A 22,367-nucleotide genomic window follows, 5' to 3' on the forward strand; every position below is an offset into this window, starting at 1 on the left:
GGTTTTTTAGCAAATAGGACTACCTAAAAAGTTATGCATACTAAAAATAAAAAGATCAAAAAGGATCACACTGGCTTCTTTATTTATGCTGGATCAGTGCTAAAGGGGCTCAAAAAACCAATGACAGCCACCATAATTGATCCTGTTCCTTTAATCCCTAAAGAAGTTTGTTCGATACATAAGGTGGTAAAGCCCAGAAACCAGACTCCCATAGTCTCCCTGTTACCTGTTCTGTAACAATGATTCTCAACTTTTTCAGGATTACTGACTCTGAAAATCTGATGAAAATTTTGAATTTTCCCCAGAAAAGTGAATGTACACATAGAATTTTGCATATAAACATCTAGATGTAAAGACTCTTTCACAGGCTTCTAGGAGTGCAGTTTTAAGACTATCTGCTCTAGTAGAACAAACAAATGAAAGAAAAGCTACTAAAGACCACGACTTCAAGAAAAGCAACAACACAAGCAGTATAAGGGACATCTCCTTTGGCAAAAAGTCATTAAGAATATACGTATAAGTTTCCAAACTTTTACACCAAATATTTCATTTACTTAATTACATATTGTCTGGTTTCAAAAACAAAAATGCCAAAGTTTGTATCAGTTACCTCTGCATATACCAAAAGAATATTTGTAAAACTACCTACACACAGTATCTCAGAATACCTACTTGTGTTCTCCTTTTCAGTTTGACTTTTCTTGGGAATTCGATATACCTCCTGCAAAAAAATAAACCAGAAGAAGGGTTATTAGTGTGGAGTGGAAGTGATGATTGCTTTGAAGCTGACTGATTTCACATGGCAACAAAGAAATAGGAAAGAACAAGCTGGTATTTAATTATTCTCCAAAATCTGACTTATATTTGTCTTTAAATAAGAATAGATCCTGGCCCCTTAAAAACAAGTAATAACATATAGGACAAATATGTATATTTTTATATTTATCAGGCTTGCATGATCTCGCTAGCAAAGCAGCAGACTAAGTGTTTGGGACATTATATTTCTGGCAAGAATATACATTTCTTGAGAATCTTAATTTCCATATGCTTTCTGCATATGCATTCCTGCATATAAACTGAAGTCATCTATAGTTCCTTTACTGACAGTATTCATAAGAACAATTCTAACATCTCACCTGCCATCTCTACTTAAGGGAAAAAAAGATTAATAATAATGCAGTTGTATAAAAATACTTCAGAAAAACTATACGTGCAAAGACAATTTCTGCTATTCAGCATATTTTTCTATGAATGCAAAACCAACTTGGCTAATGGCCAAATGTAATATGCACTTTCATACTGTTATAAAAAAAAATAGAAAAGGTAAGTATTATTGTTGCTCTTGACATGGCACTAATATTATACCAAAAGTAAGCTATGTTTTTAAGCCTTGAGGTGAGGTATCTTTTCTTGCTATGTGAATGAATCTAAGGCCTAGAACATGTTCTATTCTCTGACAATTCCTCCCTATTCTAGTCCATCAAGAAGTAGCTCTTGGGGCACAATATTTTCTTATCCAGTCACCTTGTTAAGTAGGGCACTGACAAACCCACACACTCTCAATAGTACATAATAAAATGATGCCCTCTCTTTAGAGTAATCTTGTAATATTAATCACAATTGTGTAACCTGGTGATCCCATTTTGGGAATGTACTCCAAAAAAAAATCAAAGAATTCCTCTTTCCACATGATTGTTGGTTCTAGCAATATTTGTGGAAAATAAGAAATAACCCACATGTCACACAACTGAGGAAGGGTCAAGACATAATATTCAGTTGCCATTAAAAATGACAAATGTGGCATATATACACAATGGAATACTATCAACCATAAAAAAGAATGAAATTCTGCCATTTGCAGCAACATGGAAGAGCTTGGAGAAAATTATGTTAAGTGACATAAGCAGAGAGAGAAATGCCACATGTTCTCACTCATATGTGGAACCTAAAAAAGTTGATCTCACAGAAGTAGAGAGTAGAATAGTGGTTACTAGAGACTGGTGAGGAGAATAGGGAGGGAGGATAGGGAGAAGGTAATCAGTGGACACAAAATTGTAGAGATAGGAAGAATGGAATCTAGTGTTCTGTAGCAATATAGGAAGACTACAGTAAACAAGTACTGTATCTTTCAAGAGCTAGTTGAGATGATGTTGAAGATTCCCAGCAGAAAGAGCTGACAAATGTTTGAGGTGATGGATATACCAGACACGCTGATATGAACACTGCACACAGTATGAATGTACCCAAATATCATATTGTACTCCATAAATATATACAATTATCATGGGTCAGTTAAGAAAAATAAAAAGGGGGGGAGGAGAAAGAGAGAGTAGAATAGTGGTTTCCAGAGGCAGGGAAAGGAGGGGGACAGGGGAACAAGGGAAGGTTGGTAGACTGGTACAAAGTTATAGTTAGATAGGAAGAATAAGTTCTGGTGCTCTAGGGTGACAACAGCTAGTGATACTGTATTGTATATTTCAAGACAGGCAGAAAAGAGGATCTTGAATGTTATAACCACAAAGTAATGATAAACATTTAGGTGACGATATGCTAATTATTCTGATTAGACCACTGTACAATGCATATATTGAAACAACAAAGTGTACTCTACAAACATGTACAATGAAATAAAGAGAAATGTGGACTACACAGATACAGGGAAATCTATATTCACTCAGGAAAGGTACTCAGAACAGACATATCCAGGGTCCAACTAAGGGATGACACAATTTTAACCTACTTAGTTCCTTTTGTATAAAGTATTGGCATTATGAGCGTTCATTACAAATGTTTAAAGTAATTTATTACACAGACCTCAAGTTGGAGACCCATTCCGTGGTGGCAGTTAATGTACCACAGGAAATGCGTCTTAAAGAGAAACTCCTAGTTCCATTCAAAAGTTTAAATCAACGACCTAGTTGAAAACATATTCTAATGTTCACAAAATGGATGATTATTACTGACTAATGATCAAGAGTTACTCTTTACTGTGTGCCTAACAGTATGGGGAGCAAGTTCTATCAATACAAGTATGTACCCAAGCACTTGGAGTTGCTAACTTGATCCTCCTCCTCTTTATATATTCAAAGCTGCACACAAAATTTAAGCTGGAAACTCAAGATTATCTACTTCTTCCTCCTTATCTTCATTAGGAGAGTGGGGTCCTGAAAATGCAACTGGAGTTTTACCCAATACTGAAAGCTGAGATGAAAGCATCCATGTGAAGATTACTGTGACACTTAAGATCATTCTGTCTTGTGAAGAGAGAGTACTAGTGTTAGCCTGAGTTATATGGAAGTCTGTTTGGAATAATGTCATACCCACAGGCCACAGAGTCCACTGCAGAAAACGTTTATATGAGTTGGCTTCATTCACCTTAACCCTTGATGTAAAATGACTTTACTTTGTTAAAAAGTCTACCTAAGAGACTGGCATATTATGAGAGAACATTGAACTGAGTTAGGAGACCATGGCTCTGGGACTAATCCTGCCCTCAGAAGGGACTAAAAGAATCTGCGTCTCCACTCCATCCAATATTCTTCACATATCATCCTCTTTTATTTCTTTAGTGTCTAAAAACTAACATGCACACTCATACACATTCAAGCTATAATTGTTATAGGTCAAGACTGTCTTATTCTTTGCTGTATCTCTAGCACCAAGAACAGTGTCTAGCACACAACCAACAAGCGAAATTCTACTTCTAATTTGTAGAAATCACCCATACAGTGCTACATAAACTCAAAGTATTACATATATTCCATGCTTTTTAACACTATACCATCAATCTCTTCATCCTATACCATCAATCTCTTTCATCCCTGGAAAGAACGCTATTTAAAGGCTTCACCTATAAATCAAAACCATTCTGTATTTTCCAGGTCAGAGTAATAAATGTGCCTCTGCAACATTTTTCACTCTTTTCTTTTTTTTTTTTTAAAGATGACCAGTAAGGGGATCTTAACCCTTGACTTGGTGTTGGCAGCACCACGCTCAGCCAGTGAGCGAACCGGCCATCCGTATATGGGATCCGAACCCGGGGCCTTGGTGTTATCAGCACCGCACTCTCCCGAGTGAGCCACGGGCCGGCCCGATTTTTCACTCTTTTCAATGCTTAGAACAGCCTGAGCTTGGCTAATCAGCCCCCTTTAGTCAGAGGCTCAAAAATGAATCTTCAAATCTTCAGATTATTTGATAAACACTGAACCAATGATAAGCTCATATGACACCAATGTATCCAACATCTCTCTATTAAAGTATGTAAATGTGAATAGAGATGTTTTTAATATGTGTACACAAAAATAGCACGAGTTCTATGATGGCTATTTGTAGAAATCTGGTTCATACATCTACATAACAAGATTTGGGTATCAAATCTTTGGGAGAGCGATGGAAAAGCACATATCAAGGCTCTCCTGTATTTTGGATGGTTGAGATACACAATACCTTCCATAAAGGAGTTCACAGACTAACAGTAAAATAGCTTCAACTTCTTACTTGTGCTAGGTCTTTTAAGTACATTTTCATATACTCTTATATTGATAGATATTATTACTATATTTACAGTACATACAAAATAGCCTAAAAGAGGTTAAGTAACTATCCCAACACAATGAGTTCTATATTGGATATAGGATCCAAGCCTGGATTTGTGTCTGTACAAAACACACACTCTTAACCACTCCTATTATCTAATAAGAACTCAGGAAATGGAAAAAGTTAATACACATCCTATGATATGTATGTATAAACTGGTTAAGAGAAATATAATGGTGGGATACTAAAACTGGTTTGGGCCTTTGGAGAGAGAACTGGGAAATGCATCCTGAAGGAAGAGCAGGAGTCGGACAAAGAAAGAAAAAGGAAAAAATACAACATGGTAGACTGAACACACATATTTATCCCAATTCCATCCTGAAGTCCTATAAAATGGCAGTGAAAGAATAAGAAAAGGTATAAACCCACCTATAGTATCTTTTCTTTCTAAGACTATTAATTATATGTGGGTACTGAATGTATGTATGTATTTAAGACCTTTTTTTCTATTCCATGCATACACATCTGTTCATTTTTTTTGCCGATTCAGAAAGAAAAAATAATGCATACATGAAATAAGGTGTTATTAAAAAAGGAAGAGCAAATTCTGGTTTAATGGAAATATGGTAATTTTTTTAAAGGCGGGGGGGGCGGGCAGGGGGAGCAGTATAAGAGTCTCCCTGAAAGTAGAACAAAACGTCAAGATGGAAAACGGCAGATTACAAAATAAAATGAGAAGTACCAGAAGTTCTACACCTAATCACAGGAATTCCAGAAAGCAAGGAGAGAGAAAATTGAGGGTGGAAAGTATCAAAGAAATAATATAAGAAAATTGCTTACAACTAAGCAATAAGATGTAAGATATAAGAATAAGATATGTTACCAGATAGAGAGGACTTGGAGCACCTACTACAGCAAATGAGTTGAAATGGTATCAGATTTCGATAGTAGTAACACCATATACTAGAAAATAATTCAGTGATATCTTGAACTTTTAAAAGAAAATTTATTTCCAAATGATACTTATATGATCTTCTAAACAAAGGGGAACAGAATAAAGGCATCTTGCAGATCTACAAAGTCTCAAATTTTTATTTACCAGAAGAGAATGCTGAAGACAAAGACTGTGGAGGTTCTAAGATTCAAGATTCTAAATTCTGTGTACACAAATCTCATAATTGTCTACAGTGTGCACTGTACCATACTAGGTTCTTAAAAAACGAGAGTGGAAAAGCTTCAGAAAGTGAATGTAAATGGATTATCTAGCACATATTAATACATACATACAAATTCAACAACTGGGCATTCAATATAAAGCTCTGAAGCTTTACTTTTGTGCAAATATCTCAGAGATGGTGGTGATTTAAAAAACACCTACAAAAGATCTGAAGATGACACTCAAATCTGTCATATTTTGAAAAAAGTTGTTTCCCAACAAAACTGTCCCTAAAATAACAGCATTTTCAGAGAGACTGCTATAATTAGCAATAGCAATCTTTTAATTAAAAAGTGAGTGAACATTTTGAATGTAGGTTACTAGGAAAATGATGAAGCTGTTAATAGAAATGAACATAACACGAAGAACCAGTTTGTAAGAGAAGGTTGTAAGCTTAGTCTGAAGGGCAAGTGGAGGAGAATGCCAACAGAAAGCTGAAAATATACATCTGAAATTCAAGAAACAGGCTAAAGCAAGAAATCCACAATTTAGGGAAATCTTAAGAAACAAGAACATAATACTATAAGAAACTGCCAAGGGAGAAAGTGTATAAAGAAAAATAGGCTGATTTGAAAGAAAATAAAATTAAGGGTGCAGAGGAAATTTTTTATGCTTGATTTATATAGCATGTTTTCTATTTCTAAATAAATACTTGAACAAGACACCTATTTCTAGGTCTTTACACAGCCTAATCTGGAATTTTTTCTTCTAGTAGTCTCAAAAAGTACTCATTGGAAGCTTGTTGGTAATGCAGGACTTTACTAATACATCCCAAATGAACCACTAGAAATATATTGTAGAAACAGGATTTAAATGAAATTATGAAACAATAATTTACAAGAAATCTTTTTCTGGAAAGGAAAAAAATCAACACTGACTTAGACTGTTTCTGAGTTAAATAATACTTATGAGAACAAAATAACTTACAATGAGAGTAAAATAAGTTTTCTACCTTTTATTACATAGACATCAGATTATCTGTTCTATAACAACGGATTTATATCTTAAAACTAAGGAAGGCTACGTTTATTTCATTTTTCCTCGTTAGCAAGCACAGATCAAATTTTGTATGTACCAACCAAATCTTCTTTCCTAAATATTTTCCTAAATGACAGCAATACTAAGAGAGAGAGAGAAAGAGAAAAAGACTGTGAGGAAAGTTTTACTTTCATAGCTGGAAGAACAGACAAAAAGCAGCAGGAAAGGATAAAGAGAGAGAAAATATGAAAGCAAAGCTATGAGACATGGAGGCTAAAAGTTCGAGTACCAACCTAGGAGACAAGGAAATATTTTAAGAAATAATTAAGATAAGTTTTATCAAGAATTAAAAAAATATGAAATACTTCTGATTGATAAGGCTAAAGAGGGCCAAAGAGGAAACAAAAGGACCATGATCTAACAAATCTGCATTCTGGGTAGAGGGGACTCTACTCGGTCAGAGAGATTTGATTTGAAAAATTGAAAAGAAACCTTAAAAGATAATATGCACGTCTAGAGGTTTCATAAAATCACATACATGAGTAGAAGAGAAAAAGGGAGAGTGAGAGGGAGAAAGAAAGAGAAAAGGGAAGTGGAATAATTTTCTTTATTCTTTTAAACCCCTGAAGAGACACTCTTTATGTCTAACTCCAGACAGCTGGGCCTTCCGAGAAATGAAAGGTAGCAAGATCTCTTTTCAGTCTTCAGCCAATAAGAAAAAGGAGCAAAGAATATGAACATAGTTCTTAAAATAGGAAATACAAATGGAAAGACATTCAATACCTAATGCATAAGAGAAATGCAAATTAAAACCAATAATATACCATTTTTGCCTATCAGTCTCACTAAGATAGTTTGATAATACTTGTGTTGGCCAGGGTGTGGAGAAATGGGCCCTTTTATGCATATACATTGCCGATGAGAATTAAACTAGCACAACTATGAAAAGCAATTTGGCAATGCCTATCAAAATTACAAACAAGAGACCATGACTGAGCAATACTACTTTCAGTAACTTACCCAACTATGCATATTCCCACATGTATAAATATATGAAATAACTTAGGTAAAAATTACTTGCTGCTAAGCCAAAGAAAGGAATCAACTTAAATGGCTACAATAGAGGCTGATTTAAAAAATTATGGCCTACCTATACAATAAAATATTATGCAGGTATGAAAAAATAAAGAAATTCTTTATAAACTGGTATGAAACAATCTTCACAATATATTAAATAAAAAGTAAGGAACTGAAAAGTGCTGTCAGTTTTATAAAACAGACAAAATATATATGCATAATAAATTATCTCTGGAAGGCTACAGAAGAAACTGGTTGTACTGGCTGCCTCCATGGAACAGGATAGTGAGCAGGGGTTGGGGCGAAACACTTCACTGTACGCCTTTTGAATTTTGTATCGTGTGCAGGAATGGCCTATTTTTAAAACTCAAATAAAAAGAGGAAAAAATAATAACATGCTTCAGAAGAAGCCCTAGGCAGAGTACTAAAAGACTTGTGCATTATGACTATATTCCTGGTAAAGACCACAGCCTGTGGAAAGGTCTAAGTAACCTGGCTATTCACAAGGCAACGTCTAAATGCTGATCTTCATTAAGTGTCATACGAAAAAAAGCCCTCCTAGTTTATTGTCCTTCAGTTTAAACTTGTTCTCCAACCCCCAAGCCCCATTCTCTAGCCTTACTCACGTTGCCTACAATTCATAGACTCTCAATGCTGTTTTATTCAACACACATCCGCTGGGCTTAGTATTGAAGGATGAAAGTGAATAGCTGACACTGTCCATCCTTTCAAAGCTCTCTAGTCATGTAGCAAATATGTGTGCAAAAAATAAATAAAAGCACTTTCATGCAGATTAGTAATCGCTGATGAATAATCAAGGTCATGATTAATTCCAGAGCTAGGATTTTTTCTTAATGCTTTTCAAATTTCACTACCTCCACTACAATTTCTGTAATTAAACCTGAAGAATCACCACAGCCCTCTAAGTGAGTTCACTGAAGTTACATGTTACACTAGTCAACCCAACCCTGAAGTTAAGAGTAGGAACCCTCCTGATGTCCAAATCATCTGAAAAACACTTCCTGGGCCACAGTTCATTCCTCTACCAACTCACATATATACACATCCATGTTAGACATGCTGCTCACTCCCAGAAAAGCTCACAGTCTCACATGTGATTTCAGGGGTTCTGAAAAACCCCTGAAATTCAGTCACGGATTACAGGTTGAAAATATCTGCAACATTAAGGAAAAAAAGATACTTGAATATAACGCTAAAACGGTTCTTATGATTTTAGAATGAATTCAGACTTATTACAATTTCTAAATCAGAAAGAGATTAAGAGAAATCTGAAAAGCATTTGCCAAAGATACACAATTGCATGAACTACCAACTAAGGACATAGAAATCACTATTTTTTGGATCTGAAAAGGGAATGGAAGAATATAGGATTTAAATCAGAAGACCTGAGTCAATTTCCAGCTCTGTCACTTAAAAGCTAAGTCACAACCATATGGACCTGTTTGTTTTCATTTTACAGCTGATAAAAATACCGCCACTTACTTCACAGGTTTGAAAAGATTACATGACACTCACGTAAATATTTTCTGACCACCTATCAGATAAAAGATACACACTAGTGATTCAAGAAGCAGTGTGATATGGAAAAATGCAGACCTTCTTCACTTTTTCATTCAAATATTTATGAAGTGCCAAACTACATACCAGGCTCTCCACTGTACACTGGGAAGACTTGAGTGGCCCAGACAGAAGCTGTCTCTGCCTTCACTCAATGTACCATTATAAAATATTATCTGCTATGACTGCAAAGGATGTTATAAGAGCATGTACAAAGGGCAGAACAAACATTCTGAGTGAATGTGTATGTGTGTATGAACATTAGCAGCAGAGACCCACTACTGGACTAGAATGGCTTGAAGTGAGACTGTAAAAATAAATGGGGACCAGCCTATGCCATGACAAGCCATGTTCTGAAAAATGGATTTAATTTTAACAGTGTAATTGGGAACCACTTAAAAATTTTAAATAGGACACTGACGTGAACAGATTTGCATTTCCAAAAGAAAAAGATCAATCTGGCTACTGGATATAGCACAGACTGTAGGGGAAACAGTAGTCACTCACCATCAATAACAGGTATCTTATCATTATAACCATAACCGTTACTACAAATATACCGTAAGTAACTCTTACTACAAAGATTAAGAAACAGCCCCTGCCCTTGAAGATTTCATGATCTAGTGAGGGAGAAATAAGAATATAAGCAAGAAATTTTAGTAATATGTTAAAATTACTACCATTGTATAGAAATACAGAAAAGGACAAAGCATCACAAAGAATGAACTGAATGTCTAAGTAAAGGAAGCTTTTTTAAAAAGATATTCCAAGCAAGGAGAACAGCATTTCCAAGGACACAGAGAGGTGAATGAGCAGACTGACGTGACTCATGCACTAAGTATGTAAGAGAAACACAGAAGTACCTCCCATACTATACACTAAAGACTTTGTTGTTTGAGTAACAGGAGTCTCTGTGATGCCACCAGAGATTCCTGTTAATAATATCTATGTTCTTAAAAGGATGCAGAATAGAGGATAATAAGAAGCGGGGGGAGAGAGGGAATGGGAGCAAGGACAAATAGGAGGCTGTTGCAACAGTCTAAGCAAGTAATGACGTGAGAGGCCTGAATTAAAAGTGGCAAAAGGACAATGTGACCTTTTTAACATGCAGGACAAAAGAAATCTCAGGTGCCCCAAGAAATACAGCCTTTTACGAGATAGGCAAAAGAGGAACAGTCAGTGACAGTCAAAAAAGGAAGCTCAAAAGATTCAGAAGTGGATGTTGGTCTCATTAACAAAAGGAAAGAGAAATGATAGATTGGTTAAGTGTGTGTATACACACACATTCATTCATATAGATGTGGGTATTTCAAAAAATTCATGGAAAAATAGAATTAAAAGATAATACAAGTCCTTCCATGAACTTTTTGAAGATCGCTCGTACACACACACATATTTTATATACAGTTTGCTGACAGGTCCTAGAAGCAGTGTTCCCAGTAGCAATGACTTCATCTAGAACCTATATCTTGGTTTCAAAATATCATTTCCCACCACAAGGAACCAAGTTTCTTGGAGAAATGGCTAATTCCAGGATTGAGGAAGGGAAAGCACAAGATGTGCCTGAAATAGCATGTTGTCCCAGAAAGTTTAAAAAAAAAAAATAAAAGATGGAGACCTGTCAAAATGACACAGAAGTCAACTTGAAGACATTTTCACTGGCTAAATAAGAGATAATTTAAGCAATAAATAAACTAATGATCAAAATCCATTGAATAAAACAAGAATCCATGAGTCTAAAGTAATACAAATCAGTAAATAAAAAAATAAATGGTATAACAGGTAAAGCTCTTGCTTACAAAAGAACTGCAACCAATAAACAAAGAAGTAAATGGAATGACAGATTAGAAAATCACCTATTTGGCAACCACCATAGTAATAAGTGATTTTGGCAAATCATTGGATACTGAATGTGATGGTTAATTTGATGAACAAGAGAATATTTACATATTTCCAAATTTGCTCATATGTGATACTTTTTCATTATAAAGGGAAAACAGTAACTTTACTTTGGAGAAGGCTGGCAGAAAACACCTTAATCAAGTGATCGAAGTTGACAATGTCAGTAATGGGACAAATCAACATCATGTGAAGAACACTACTATAATATTCCTGACAAAAATGTATAACCTGAATCCAAACAAAAGAAAATTTCAGATAAACCCAAATTGAGGGCTATTCTGCAAAACTCAAATATTTTAAAATGTGAAGTTTATAATAGACAAAGGAAGACTGAAAAACTATTTCCAGATTAAAGGATACTAAAAAGACAAATTCAATGAAATGCTTGCTCCCACATTAGATTCTCAGTCAGAATAACAGTAACATCATCATCATCATCATCATCATCATCATTATTATTACTTTGCTATAAAGGACATTATGTGAACTGGCAAAATCTAAATGAAGCCTGTTGATTAGACCATAGTATTATATCACTGTAATTTGCTGATTTTGATAAGTGTACTAAAGTCATAAAAAAAGTCCTTGTCTTTAGGAAATAAACATAAAATATCTAGGGGCAATGCTGTATCATATCTATAAGTTATTCTTTAAAAGTTCAGAAAAAATAAGAAAAATGAGACGATCTGATAAAATGTTAACACTAGGGAATCTGAATGAAGAATTTAAAGGAATTTTTAGCCAAATTCTCTACATTTGTTACTAGAATGTATATTACATGCAGATTACATACAGAATATTATTCTTGTTATTTTGCTGTAAGACTAAAATTATATCATAATTAAAAGTTTAAAATATTAAGGAGGAAAATTGATACATTTTCATTATAATTACATATAAGACTAGATTCTACTACCTACATCTATACTGGAAAAGTCTCAAGTTTCCAACTGACTTGATCATGGTCCTAGGGGAAGAACATTCCTTAAAGGTCCCTTCTAGCCTAGAAATTCTGTAATGTATATACTCTTTCACTCCTCAGATAGTCTTACATACAAATCACTTAAAGTAACTTTTCCTAAACAGGGCCAAGACTTAAAAAAAAAAAAAAAAACTAATTAACTTCATGGGCAATAGAAACATGATCATTATGTGTTTAGGGAAACAGAATTAAGAGCTCACCCAAAAGAGTAAAGTGAAAATGACTTCATTCAAAATCAGAATGTTTAGAGCAGCCAGATTCTGTACTTTATCATTTAGAGCAGGTGTTGGCAAACTTCTTCTGTAAAGGACAAGATAGTAAATATTTTAGGCTTTGTGGTCTATCCGGCCTGTTGTCGCTACTACTCAACTCTACCACTATAGCCAACAGCAGCCATAGACAATATACAAATGAATGAGCATATCTCTGTTTCAAAAAACTTAATTTACAAAACAGGTAGTGGGGCAGATTTGGCTGACCCGTAATTTAGATTAAAGTATTTATGTGATAACAAAATGGATTCCTAATAAGTTTTATACCATTTTTGCCCTTTACTAAACGATACGCACAAAAAATTTCAACGTAGCAGTATCTAAAACAGCATTCTTTCGGGGCAATTCTGATTTTTTTTTTTTTAAAGGATAAGTAATATTGATCCTTATAGATACAGAATAATCTTTTATTCTACTAAAGATTTTTCAGTTCATCACAGAAATCCAGGACATTTTCAACTGTTGCATAGCAGATTTCATACACAATATTACTAATGGAGTGAAATTCCAGGTAATGCCTCAAAATTTCAGTTTGAGTAATTCTTGATGTTTTCTTTCAACTTTCTGCAGAGTTTAATGCTTAGCTTTCTAGACAAATACTATATTTGTTGAATTAAAGATAATGTCTTGAGATAAAGATGAAATAAGAGAAGAATAAGAGTAGTCATTAAGAAGACTTCAACTTATTAGACCTATGGAATGCTGTCCCTAAATCATCTAAATCCAAGTGCAAACAGAATTACCCAGACTCATTATAAGGAGAGATGCACAGCCTTTAATCTAAATGTTTATAAGAGAGGCTCTGGAATCACTAACCATTACAACTTCTTGTTGTTTAATGGCAATTAAAGCTGGCAAGTTCATAGGAACCTTACCTCCTCTTCTCATAATCCAAATGAATGAATATTTTCCAGTCAAGTTATAATTAGTCCACTTATAACTACCTGTTTTGCCCTGTAAAGTCTAGGGTACGTTTTCAGCATGAGGGATGATGTACAATTTTCCTTTGCAAACAGAAATAAATGCACATGTCCCTGCTGAAAATGTAGCCCAAAAAATTTGCACATGAAAATGAGTACATGTTCATAAGTGGCAACATGCTAAGTGATATTTTCTGGTTGAGGCCAACTTTAGGAGTCAAAACATGTAAGCCTTGTAGAGTCAAGGCAGTGGTCCTATGTATATAGGTATAGAAAAAGTAGCTCACTTAATCCTTTCTCGCCAGGAGTAGGGATTTTCCCGAACGACATCCATTGTCGGCAATGGACGCACCAAAATAATGCCGGCGCCAGTGAGTTAACCACCTCTGTCCTCTTTTCACCTATTATATTTTTCATGCATCATCCAACTTCCCAACCATCTTCCTGTTTCTTCACAGAATGCACGCTAGGTTCTCGTTTTTCTTCAGCACGAAGTTGGAAATGGAGTTGAGAAAAGGAGACACATGGTCAGCTGGTGATGTTAACAAGCTCCTTGCTGCCCTGAGAAGCTAGATGGAAATGGTTCAAGTTACAAGAGGGATCATCATCAGATGTGGGAGGACAAAGAGTAATTCATGAAGCTTCATTCCCTTCCCTCCCACCTTCTAATTTACTGATGATCCCGATAGTTTGCCTTCAAGCAAAACCAAGATTAAGGAAACTAAAGCAACCCATTTCAGTTCTTCACTTCATCCAGTGTGTAGAAAAGCCAAGTGGAACACATGTCCAGTAATGTTACGGTGGCCCCAGAAGGTTCAGGAGGCTTGGAGTGGCTAACATAACCACAATCTTAGATGAATGTTTTTTAGTATGACCTTAGAATTAAAGATCAGCAACTAATACAGTGATTGGCAACAGGTGCCTAATAAAGGTTGGCTGAAAAAGAGATTTTCTTTTCAGCCAATGTCTACTTGAACACATAGGTGGAAGTCAGACAGAAGTAGTTAACTCTTTCAATGCCGGGATAGTACGGTTATAGAGTAATTACATTAGGTCAATGCATTTCTCTAAAACATGTTCAAATTATGGGTTCCTGATTTCAGACTTCTGGTTAAACGTTATTTAAAGTATCTTTTCTTTTTTTAAAAAAAAGGATGACCATAATCAGAGTTTTAAAATCAGAGCCATAATAAATGTTAATTAGAATGATAGACGAATTAAGAACCCCAGCACCAACATGTAACAAAACATCACAGCTCACAGTCAAGTAAAGACTTTGCTCAGTAATACAATTCTAGATGGATAATGATTCCAGAGCAAGCTAGAATTTGAAGAAGAAAGGAGGAATTTATATAATGGCTCCCTTGATGCTAAGAATCAGGATAAATCCAACATATGAAGGATAAGAAGAATACATTTTAAGTACAAATAAAATTTTAAACCTCAAGTCAAGAGGATCATCAAGCTACATAGTACTGTGAAACTGCTTTGATATTTCAGATAGGAGTGGGGAAGATAAGAAAGAGAAGAAATAATTTTGAAGGACTCAAAAATGTATGTCCACAGTGTAAGTTTAAATACCACAGTTATATCTAATTGGATTAAGTATATCCTAGAGAGTAACTCATACCATTACAATTACAGAAGCAAACTGTCACATAGGGAAACAAAAATATTTATTTTTTTCCAAATTTTAAGACAAGTTTATGATGATTATATCTTAGCAATTTAAAAAAAATTATTGTCAAACAGAGACTTCTCAGACAAAATCGAACTACTGGGTCTATAGCCCCACTCACTCTCCTTCTGTAAAACTATGTATGTAAAGGCTTTTTGTTGTTGTTGTTCACTTGTGTACCTGTCTCCATCTCCACTTTCCTTACTGAGCTATGGTCACAGCACAGGCTCCACCAGTAGCCTTCAAACACAAAAGGGACTTCTTTTAGGGACTCCTTTTAGGGACTCCTGCGCTGTCACAAGGCAGGCCTTAAAGAAAGGTCCATCAAGTGATCATTGCAATGTCTCTTTCAATTACCCGCAAGTATGATTCCTATAGTTCAAACATTGTAACGTAAGTAAATGTGCTACGAACTCTTTTTATATTTATAAAAAGGTCAGATTTCATAAGGCTGAGTTTACCCTGAACTGGTAAGTGATGAAAAAGTAACATGAATAAGACCTCGAATGGGTAAATGAGAGCTGAAACCATACCATACTTAAGGTTCTCGACAAAGCAAATTAGGAAGCACAGTGCACAACCAACCAACTACTCATTTTGCTCAGTGTAAGGTCAGTTCCAATAGGTCAAATCACAGGATCTACTGGGGTGAGCTTTACAGTCATAGTTGGGGGCAAGGAGGATTCAGGTGTTCATCTTGCTGCAAATAAATCTGGATTGTTGGTTTATCTATTTGCTTCACCTCTTGCCAAAGAAAAGAGGAACAGAAAAATAGAAGCTAGGAAGTAACCTGTTCCCACAGGGTCCTCAAGACCTGGGTGACTTAAAAATGAAGCATACCATGCCTCTCCTAGGCTTACCCTGTCATTCACTCGTGTTTATCCAAGACCCAGACTGCATTTTCTGCAAAGCAAATCCTGCACATCTTGCTACATTCTTTAACAAGAGATTATGTATGTATTAGGCATATGATTTCCAGACCTTTATAGACAACATCTTTTGTCCAAGAAATAAGCATTTAAAAGCAGGCCTATTTCAGAAACAATAATGAAATTTAGTATCAACTGGCTTCATCAAGTTGTTTTTTTAGAATACAAATTTATGTTCAATCATGTTTGATGAGAAATTGCTAAATTACCTTGGTTTTCTAACTTCCCATTAATCCAATAAATTGATTTCTAATTAATTTAAACATTAATTTTTTTCTCATTACAGAGTTAAAAGTTTGTTACTCAAAGGATTTTTGGGTTTGCTTTTCATGTGTAGAGCATCTGAATGACTGAAGTCATTGTTGTGATATGCTTTTCGAAGTGGAGAGGGGGACATTATATTAGTTTGGATGCTGTGACTTTCGGCAAGGTTTAAGGGATATTTGAGATGCTGACAGTAAGAGATGGTATTCCACTTTTCAGAAATACACATGGCTAGAAAAGTAGTTCATTTGACTTAGGTTTGTGGAACTTTCTAAACCTCAATAATTCTGGTAAAAATAAAAAATGTTTTCTTACCTTTAGGTCTTTCCAACTGTCCAGGAGCTTGGTAGCCAAATCACTTATATCTACTGTTTTATCTGGCTGTTCTTGGCTCCTCTCACTCTCCACATCAGACACACCCTCCTCTTCATCTTGGGATGGTGTTTCCTCAGCAATAGGTTCTTCTAGTTTTGTGCCATTGCTCTCTTTGGGCTCTATTTCAGTGTCAGCCTCTGGTTCAGACATGGGAAGCTTAGTGGCCTCCATGGTGGTTTCAGCATCAACTTTGGATTCAGGCAGCTGTTGTGGGAGTAGCTGTTGTGACTGCAACTCTTCCTCTTCCTCTACAGGGATATTTTCTAACTGATCAAGGTCATCTTTGCCATCCTTGCCTTCTAGCTCACTGGTTGCATCAGAGATAGCACTGTCCATGCTATTTTCACTTATAATTTTAAGTCTGCGAAACATGAGTTTCTTGGGAGTGTCTGTATCAGCTTCTGTGCTCAGCTTGGTGGAAGGATCAGGTGTGTTGAGTGGTGTGTGAGCACGTGATGTATTCTCACTAGAATACCCATCTCCTTCACTCAACTGAGGGACAGCAGTCTTGGTCTGAGACCAACGTTGAATAATTGGAAGTACTTTGCTTTCCTCCAACATATTTTTAGTAGGAATGGGCAAGTGTTCCAAAGTCTTTATAATCTGATTAAACATAATAATAAAAAAAAAAAAAATCACATCACTTTGTACAGTTGACTTTTCAATCCTCTGGATGGGACTAAGATTATTTCTGCAGGAGTGGTATGTTTTGATACTATCTTATTAAATTAAGACCTAAGCCTCTGTAAACACATATGTATTTAAAGGTCATAATATTATTTTCATTTAGAAAGGAAGGAAAACTTTTAATAAGACTGATCAGCAAGAAAAATGTAGAGATGACTACTCAATCACAGCCTCAAATAGGACTGATTAATATTCTCTACCAGCAGTTCCTAAAGCTGGGTTGCTTTTTAAAAATATATATGATACTGAACCTCATCCTGGGTATCTTTTTCTGAAAAATTACCTAAGTGATTGTGATAGAGGCTTGGGAACTCTATGACAACATGTATTTAAATGATGTCTCATGTGTACACACAAAAAATGCAGACATTAAGTATTCAGCCTTTGATAAATAGCTATTTAGCAAAGAGTGACCCTCTCTCTTCATTCACAGACACCCCACACTCTGAAATCCAAGAATTTCTTCCAATGTACTCCCTATTGTAGTTCTACAGAAACACCAAGGCTTCCCCAACTTCTTATTGCCAAATCTCCTGGAGAAGGATGGAGGCAAGAACAATTATTTACTTGCCCATTCCCATATTTTTGTTTTTAAAAGTGTTTTACTAAATAAGTGGCTTTGGGATTATATTAGAAATAATGAGTTTTTACATTCTACATATCACATTAGAAAACATTGTTAATATCATGGAAAGGCATAAACATCACAACTCCACTAACAATGCTGCCAACGAACCTTTACTTAGATCTTTTTATTTTGGGGGGGTGGGTGTTTATTTTAAAAGAATTTATTTATATTTTAATTGAAATGTATTGATTTACATATTTATGGGATACAGAGTTATATTTCAAAGCATGTATACAATGTGTGATGGTCAAATCAGTGTAGTTAGTATATTCATCATCTCAAAAACTTATTTCTTTGTAATGAGAACTTTTGAGCTCCTCTCTTCTACCCACTTGAGAACACAATAAATTATTTATAGATGCCTAGCCCTACTGTACATTACTAGAACTTAGTTTTCCTATCTAGTTGTAATTCTGTGTCCATTAAACAACCTCACCCTATCCCTCCTCCTCCCACTTACATCTTTTAAAATACTTATTTGCTCCTCAAAATGTTCTTATTCTTGTCATCCAGATTTCAGCTCTTTACCAATTTTTTAGAATCCCAGAACTCAAGTTTTATATGGTTTCCCAAACTATGGTTTTAGAAACTAAATGGATCTTTCACTCAATTATGGTACTATTATCATATCTTGCTCTTGTAGTTCCCAGCTATGTAATATCAACCATAAAAAAGTACTATAGGGAAAAGCACAGGGCAAAATCACCATTAGCAAGGTGTATTTAAGGTTATATTTTCAGAAATATTGGGGTGATAAATTTTTTAATAAAAGTGGTAAATATAACATTAAATTCATAATCACTCATATTATCACACACTTTCAACCTAAGCAATCTATAGAGTAATTTTTTTTAAATGAGCTGAATGTGAACTGACCGCTTCCTGAAGCTTCTGGTTGCTTTCCCGGCCATCACCTAGCTCTGCCATCCAGATCCACAACAAAGACAACCCATGGCGTTCCAAAAAGGACTTCAGGCAGGATTGCGAGTGTGTGTTCTTCCATAGGAGAAGAGAGGCAGCATGAAGAGTAGTGAAAAGGCAATACCAGACAGAGCATTATAGAGGACCCATGGAGAGGACCAAAGAGTTTACTTATAATCACAAAAAAACCTAAAAACTCTATTTCCATTAATCCAACTAAAACTAGACAACTAACAAATGTTTTAAAGTAATAGATTATAATCTTTCCTGATACATAAAATGCACCCAGTCAACCTGGACTTTACTGAAGTAGAAAATTACATAAATATTAATAGGTCACTTACAATGAAATTCAATTCTGAAGAACTAAGAAAAAAATTGCACCTATCCTGTTTACTGAAAACGCTAAAACCATAAAAAGTAATCTTTAAATCACTTTTATTCTCTCCCTTTTAGATGCTTGTTCAGAGGCTTTTTCTTTCCTTTTTCTCTTCTCATAATCCACTTTTTTATTATCCAATATCTTGTGGCATAATAAATGAATAAATGAGATTACTGTTAAAATTCCTTGCACTGAGATCATGTAGTAAAAATGGCTTTGGCATGCTGATAATCAGGAAGGGGAAAAAACTATACCAAGTGCCATGAAATGATACACACAAAGAAATCTCACCATGTTCTTTAGAGAGAGAAAACAAGCCAGGTCTGCTAAAAGATTAAATAATACTAAACTCTTCAGCCATTTTTAAGAGTACTAGCTTTCAAAGTCATATAGGACTCACATATCCATTTTAAAAATAAGATTAACTCTTCCCATCAGAATTATTTCTTCTTCTTTCACCTGCACTGTAGTTTAAATGTCCCACCCCAAATTCATAAATAAAAAAATAAATTAATATTAAAATATTCACCTGTATGAGCTCAAGACAGGTAAGTTTCTGCTCCAAAGTTTCAATTCTAACCATTAGCCGGGATAAGCTGAGCACCTGGTTTTTATCAGAGAGACCCTTACCATTTTCCATCAGAGCTTCTAGCTCTCCATCCACCTACCACAGCAAACAAAAATATCTGGTTATAAAACAAAAACCCCAGTAATTTAAGAATCAAATAACCTAAAAATACACTCAACCTCATAAATAATCAGGAAAATACAAATAAAGAACACAGTGAGAAACCATGTGGCTAGACTAGGGAAAAAAATTAAGAAGCGTGATATCATCAAGTCTACTGTTGAAGAAAGCACAAGTTGGTATGATCAATTTGAAAAGCATTTCATTCATTCATCAAACACATACCAAGAACTTATTTATAAGTCAAGTATAATTCTAGGAGCTGGGGACATTGCAATGAACCAAAACAGAAAAATTTGCCCTTGTGAGAGATTAAGAACAAATTATATTAGATGAAAAGTACTTCTGAAAAAAATAAAGGTCTGACTGGTTAGCTCAGTTGGTTAGGGTGCAGTGCTGATAACACCAAGGTCCAGGGTTCAATCCCTACATCAGCCAGCTGCCAAAAAAGAAAAAAAGAAAGCATTAGCTTGAAAAATAAAATATTTGTATCCCCTATGAAACTTCCACACATGTGTACCTGGAGATTCATAAGAATACTCATTGAAACAACATTTGTAATAGCAAAAAACTGCCAAGAACCCAAATGTCTGTGGCAGGTTGGATAAACTGGCATGTTCACTCAATGGAATATAACACCACAGTGAAAGGAATAAAGTACAGCCGAGAGCAACAATATTCATCAATCTTAAGAACATGATGTTATATGAAGTTTCAGAAGATTACATCTGTATGAATCCATTTTTAGACACCTCAAATTTTTTAGAGATACGAACGTGAAAAATCAATTTTAAAAAGGCAAAGCAGTAAGACAAAATTTAGAACAGTAATCACCTCTAGTAGCTAGGAAGGGAGAAGGAAGTAGAGAAGCATTCACAAGGGTTTATTTTATAATTATGCTTTATAATTTACATATATCGTTTGGATGTTTTAAATATTACATTTAAATAATAGGAGGGAAAAATACCAACCTACCAAAAGTTGTTTCCAGCTCTGTGTTGTAGCAGTTATTCTAGGGAATTAGAATAGAGAAAACTAAGGGCTTTAAAATTCTACTTTCTCCAAGTGTAACAGCCTGTATCTTGCTGTTGACAGAGTTTTGAGGTGCAAATATTCACTGGGCTAAGAGATGAGGTATTTTCTTTTAATAAAATTAGGCACAGTATTTATCTATAACTCTAAAAACTCAAATAAAACTGAATTATGCTACTTTCATTCATTCGGTGACATTTATTGAATAAATATTGCATATAAGACACTACTGAGATATAAGGAAAATAGCATTCTAACTCAAGGAAAATAAAAAGTAAAAATTCAGAAACTGCTGTATAAATAAAATTTTGCAAACAAAATACAGAAGACAAATAACACTTCAACATTTCTAAATGGTTGTATTGTAAAATACACACACACACAAAAGTAAGCATGCCATGGATCCCCGTACTGGTACCAGGCAGCTGCCAAAAACAAACAAAAAAAACAAAACCAAAAGTATGCCAATCCCCGTAGTGATATACTACAGCCACCATAATTTTGGGTGCTCAAGTAGAGCAATCAATTGTGGAATTAATCACTTTCAGGATACCTAGGTGGAGGAGAAGAGAGGGACAGATACTGAGCTTAGTTCCATTCCTTTCATTTATTAAAAGTACTTATTTTTATTTATGGGTCACCACCTTCCAAAAAGGATTTGAGATAACTAAAAGTAAACATAAAAGTGTAAGAATGATTAGGATGTATTTTAATAAATTAAATAACCTAAAATTAGTAATTGAAAATTTGTACATATACATTTAATTCTATAGCACTTGAAAATTTATGCTGTTAAATATTTAATCAGTCCAAGATATTATTCTTTTTAAATACTTTCTGGGTCATTCCTCTATGGTCAAAGTTTTATCCAAAACATTCTTGTTCCAGAATAACTTCAAATTCACATCTGGAGCAACCACGATTTTGGCCCACTGAATGTTTGGGTAGAAGTTACATCTAATTCAGGCCATAAACACCAATGCCTACCCTGAAATGGACGGTCGGACACCATTACCAGAATATAAACAAACAAACGAACAAAACATAGGAATACCTAGACCATGGTAGCTTGGGACTGCACCTAAATCTTGTCAGGAAGGAAGGTAGAAAGCCATCTGACATTGGTGTGAAGTAGGTGTAACACTGCCCATGAATACGTAATATTACAAGGATACTTCTCACTAATAAAGGAGTTCTAAAACTGTGTTTATTCTGTAAATTTTGAAAATAGGAAATAGCCATTCGGAAGTTTTTATGGAGCTGCTAGCTTAGGTCAACATGTTTAATGACTATTTTGTAGCTGTTTTGGTAAACTACCAATT

At 34.9% G+C, this 22,367-nt stretch overlaps 1 protein-coding gene across 2 annotated transcripts in view; it reads right to left on the bottom strand.

The window, feature by feature from the left end:
• The window catches only part of SETD2 (SET domain containing 2, histone lysine methyltransferase), a 79,186-nt gene that overhangs the window by 36,211 nt on the left and 20,608 nt on the right, over positions 1 to 22,367 (bottom strand). The window contains exons 9-12 of one of the 2 annotated variants that reach the window (XM_063113877.1): positions 19,855 to 19,989; positions 18,899 to 19,018; positions 16,648 to 17,310; positions 673 to 721 (exon numbers count right to left, since the gene is read on the bottom strand). In XM_063113877.1, the coding sequence (XP_062969947.1) occupies positions 673 to 721; positions 16,648 to 17,310; positions 18,899 to 19,018; positions 19,855 to 19,989 (967 nt within the window). Of the gene's footprint in view, positions 1 to 672; positions 722 to 12,469; positions 12,570 to 13,748; positions 13,876 to 16,647; positions 17,311 to 18,898; positions 19,019 to 19,854; positions 19,990 to 22,367 lie in introns of those variants that run through there. The other variant, XM_063113878.1, reaches the window with a different exon arrangement.

The sequence above is a fragment of the Cynocephalus volans genome, chromosome 11 (assembly GCF_027409185.1).
Source record: "Cynocephalus volans isolate mCynVol1 chromosome 11, mCynVol1.pri, whole genome shotgun sequence".
Classification (NCBI taxonomy): Eukaryota; Metazoa; Chordata; class Mammalia; order Dermoptera; family Cynocephalidae; genus Cynocephalus; species Cynocephalus volans.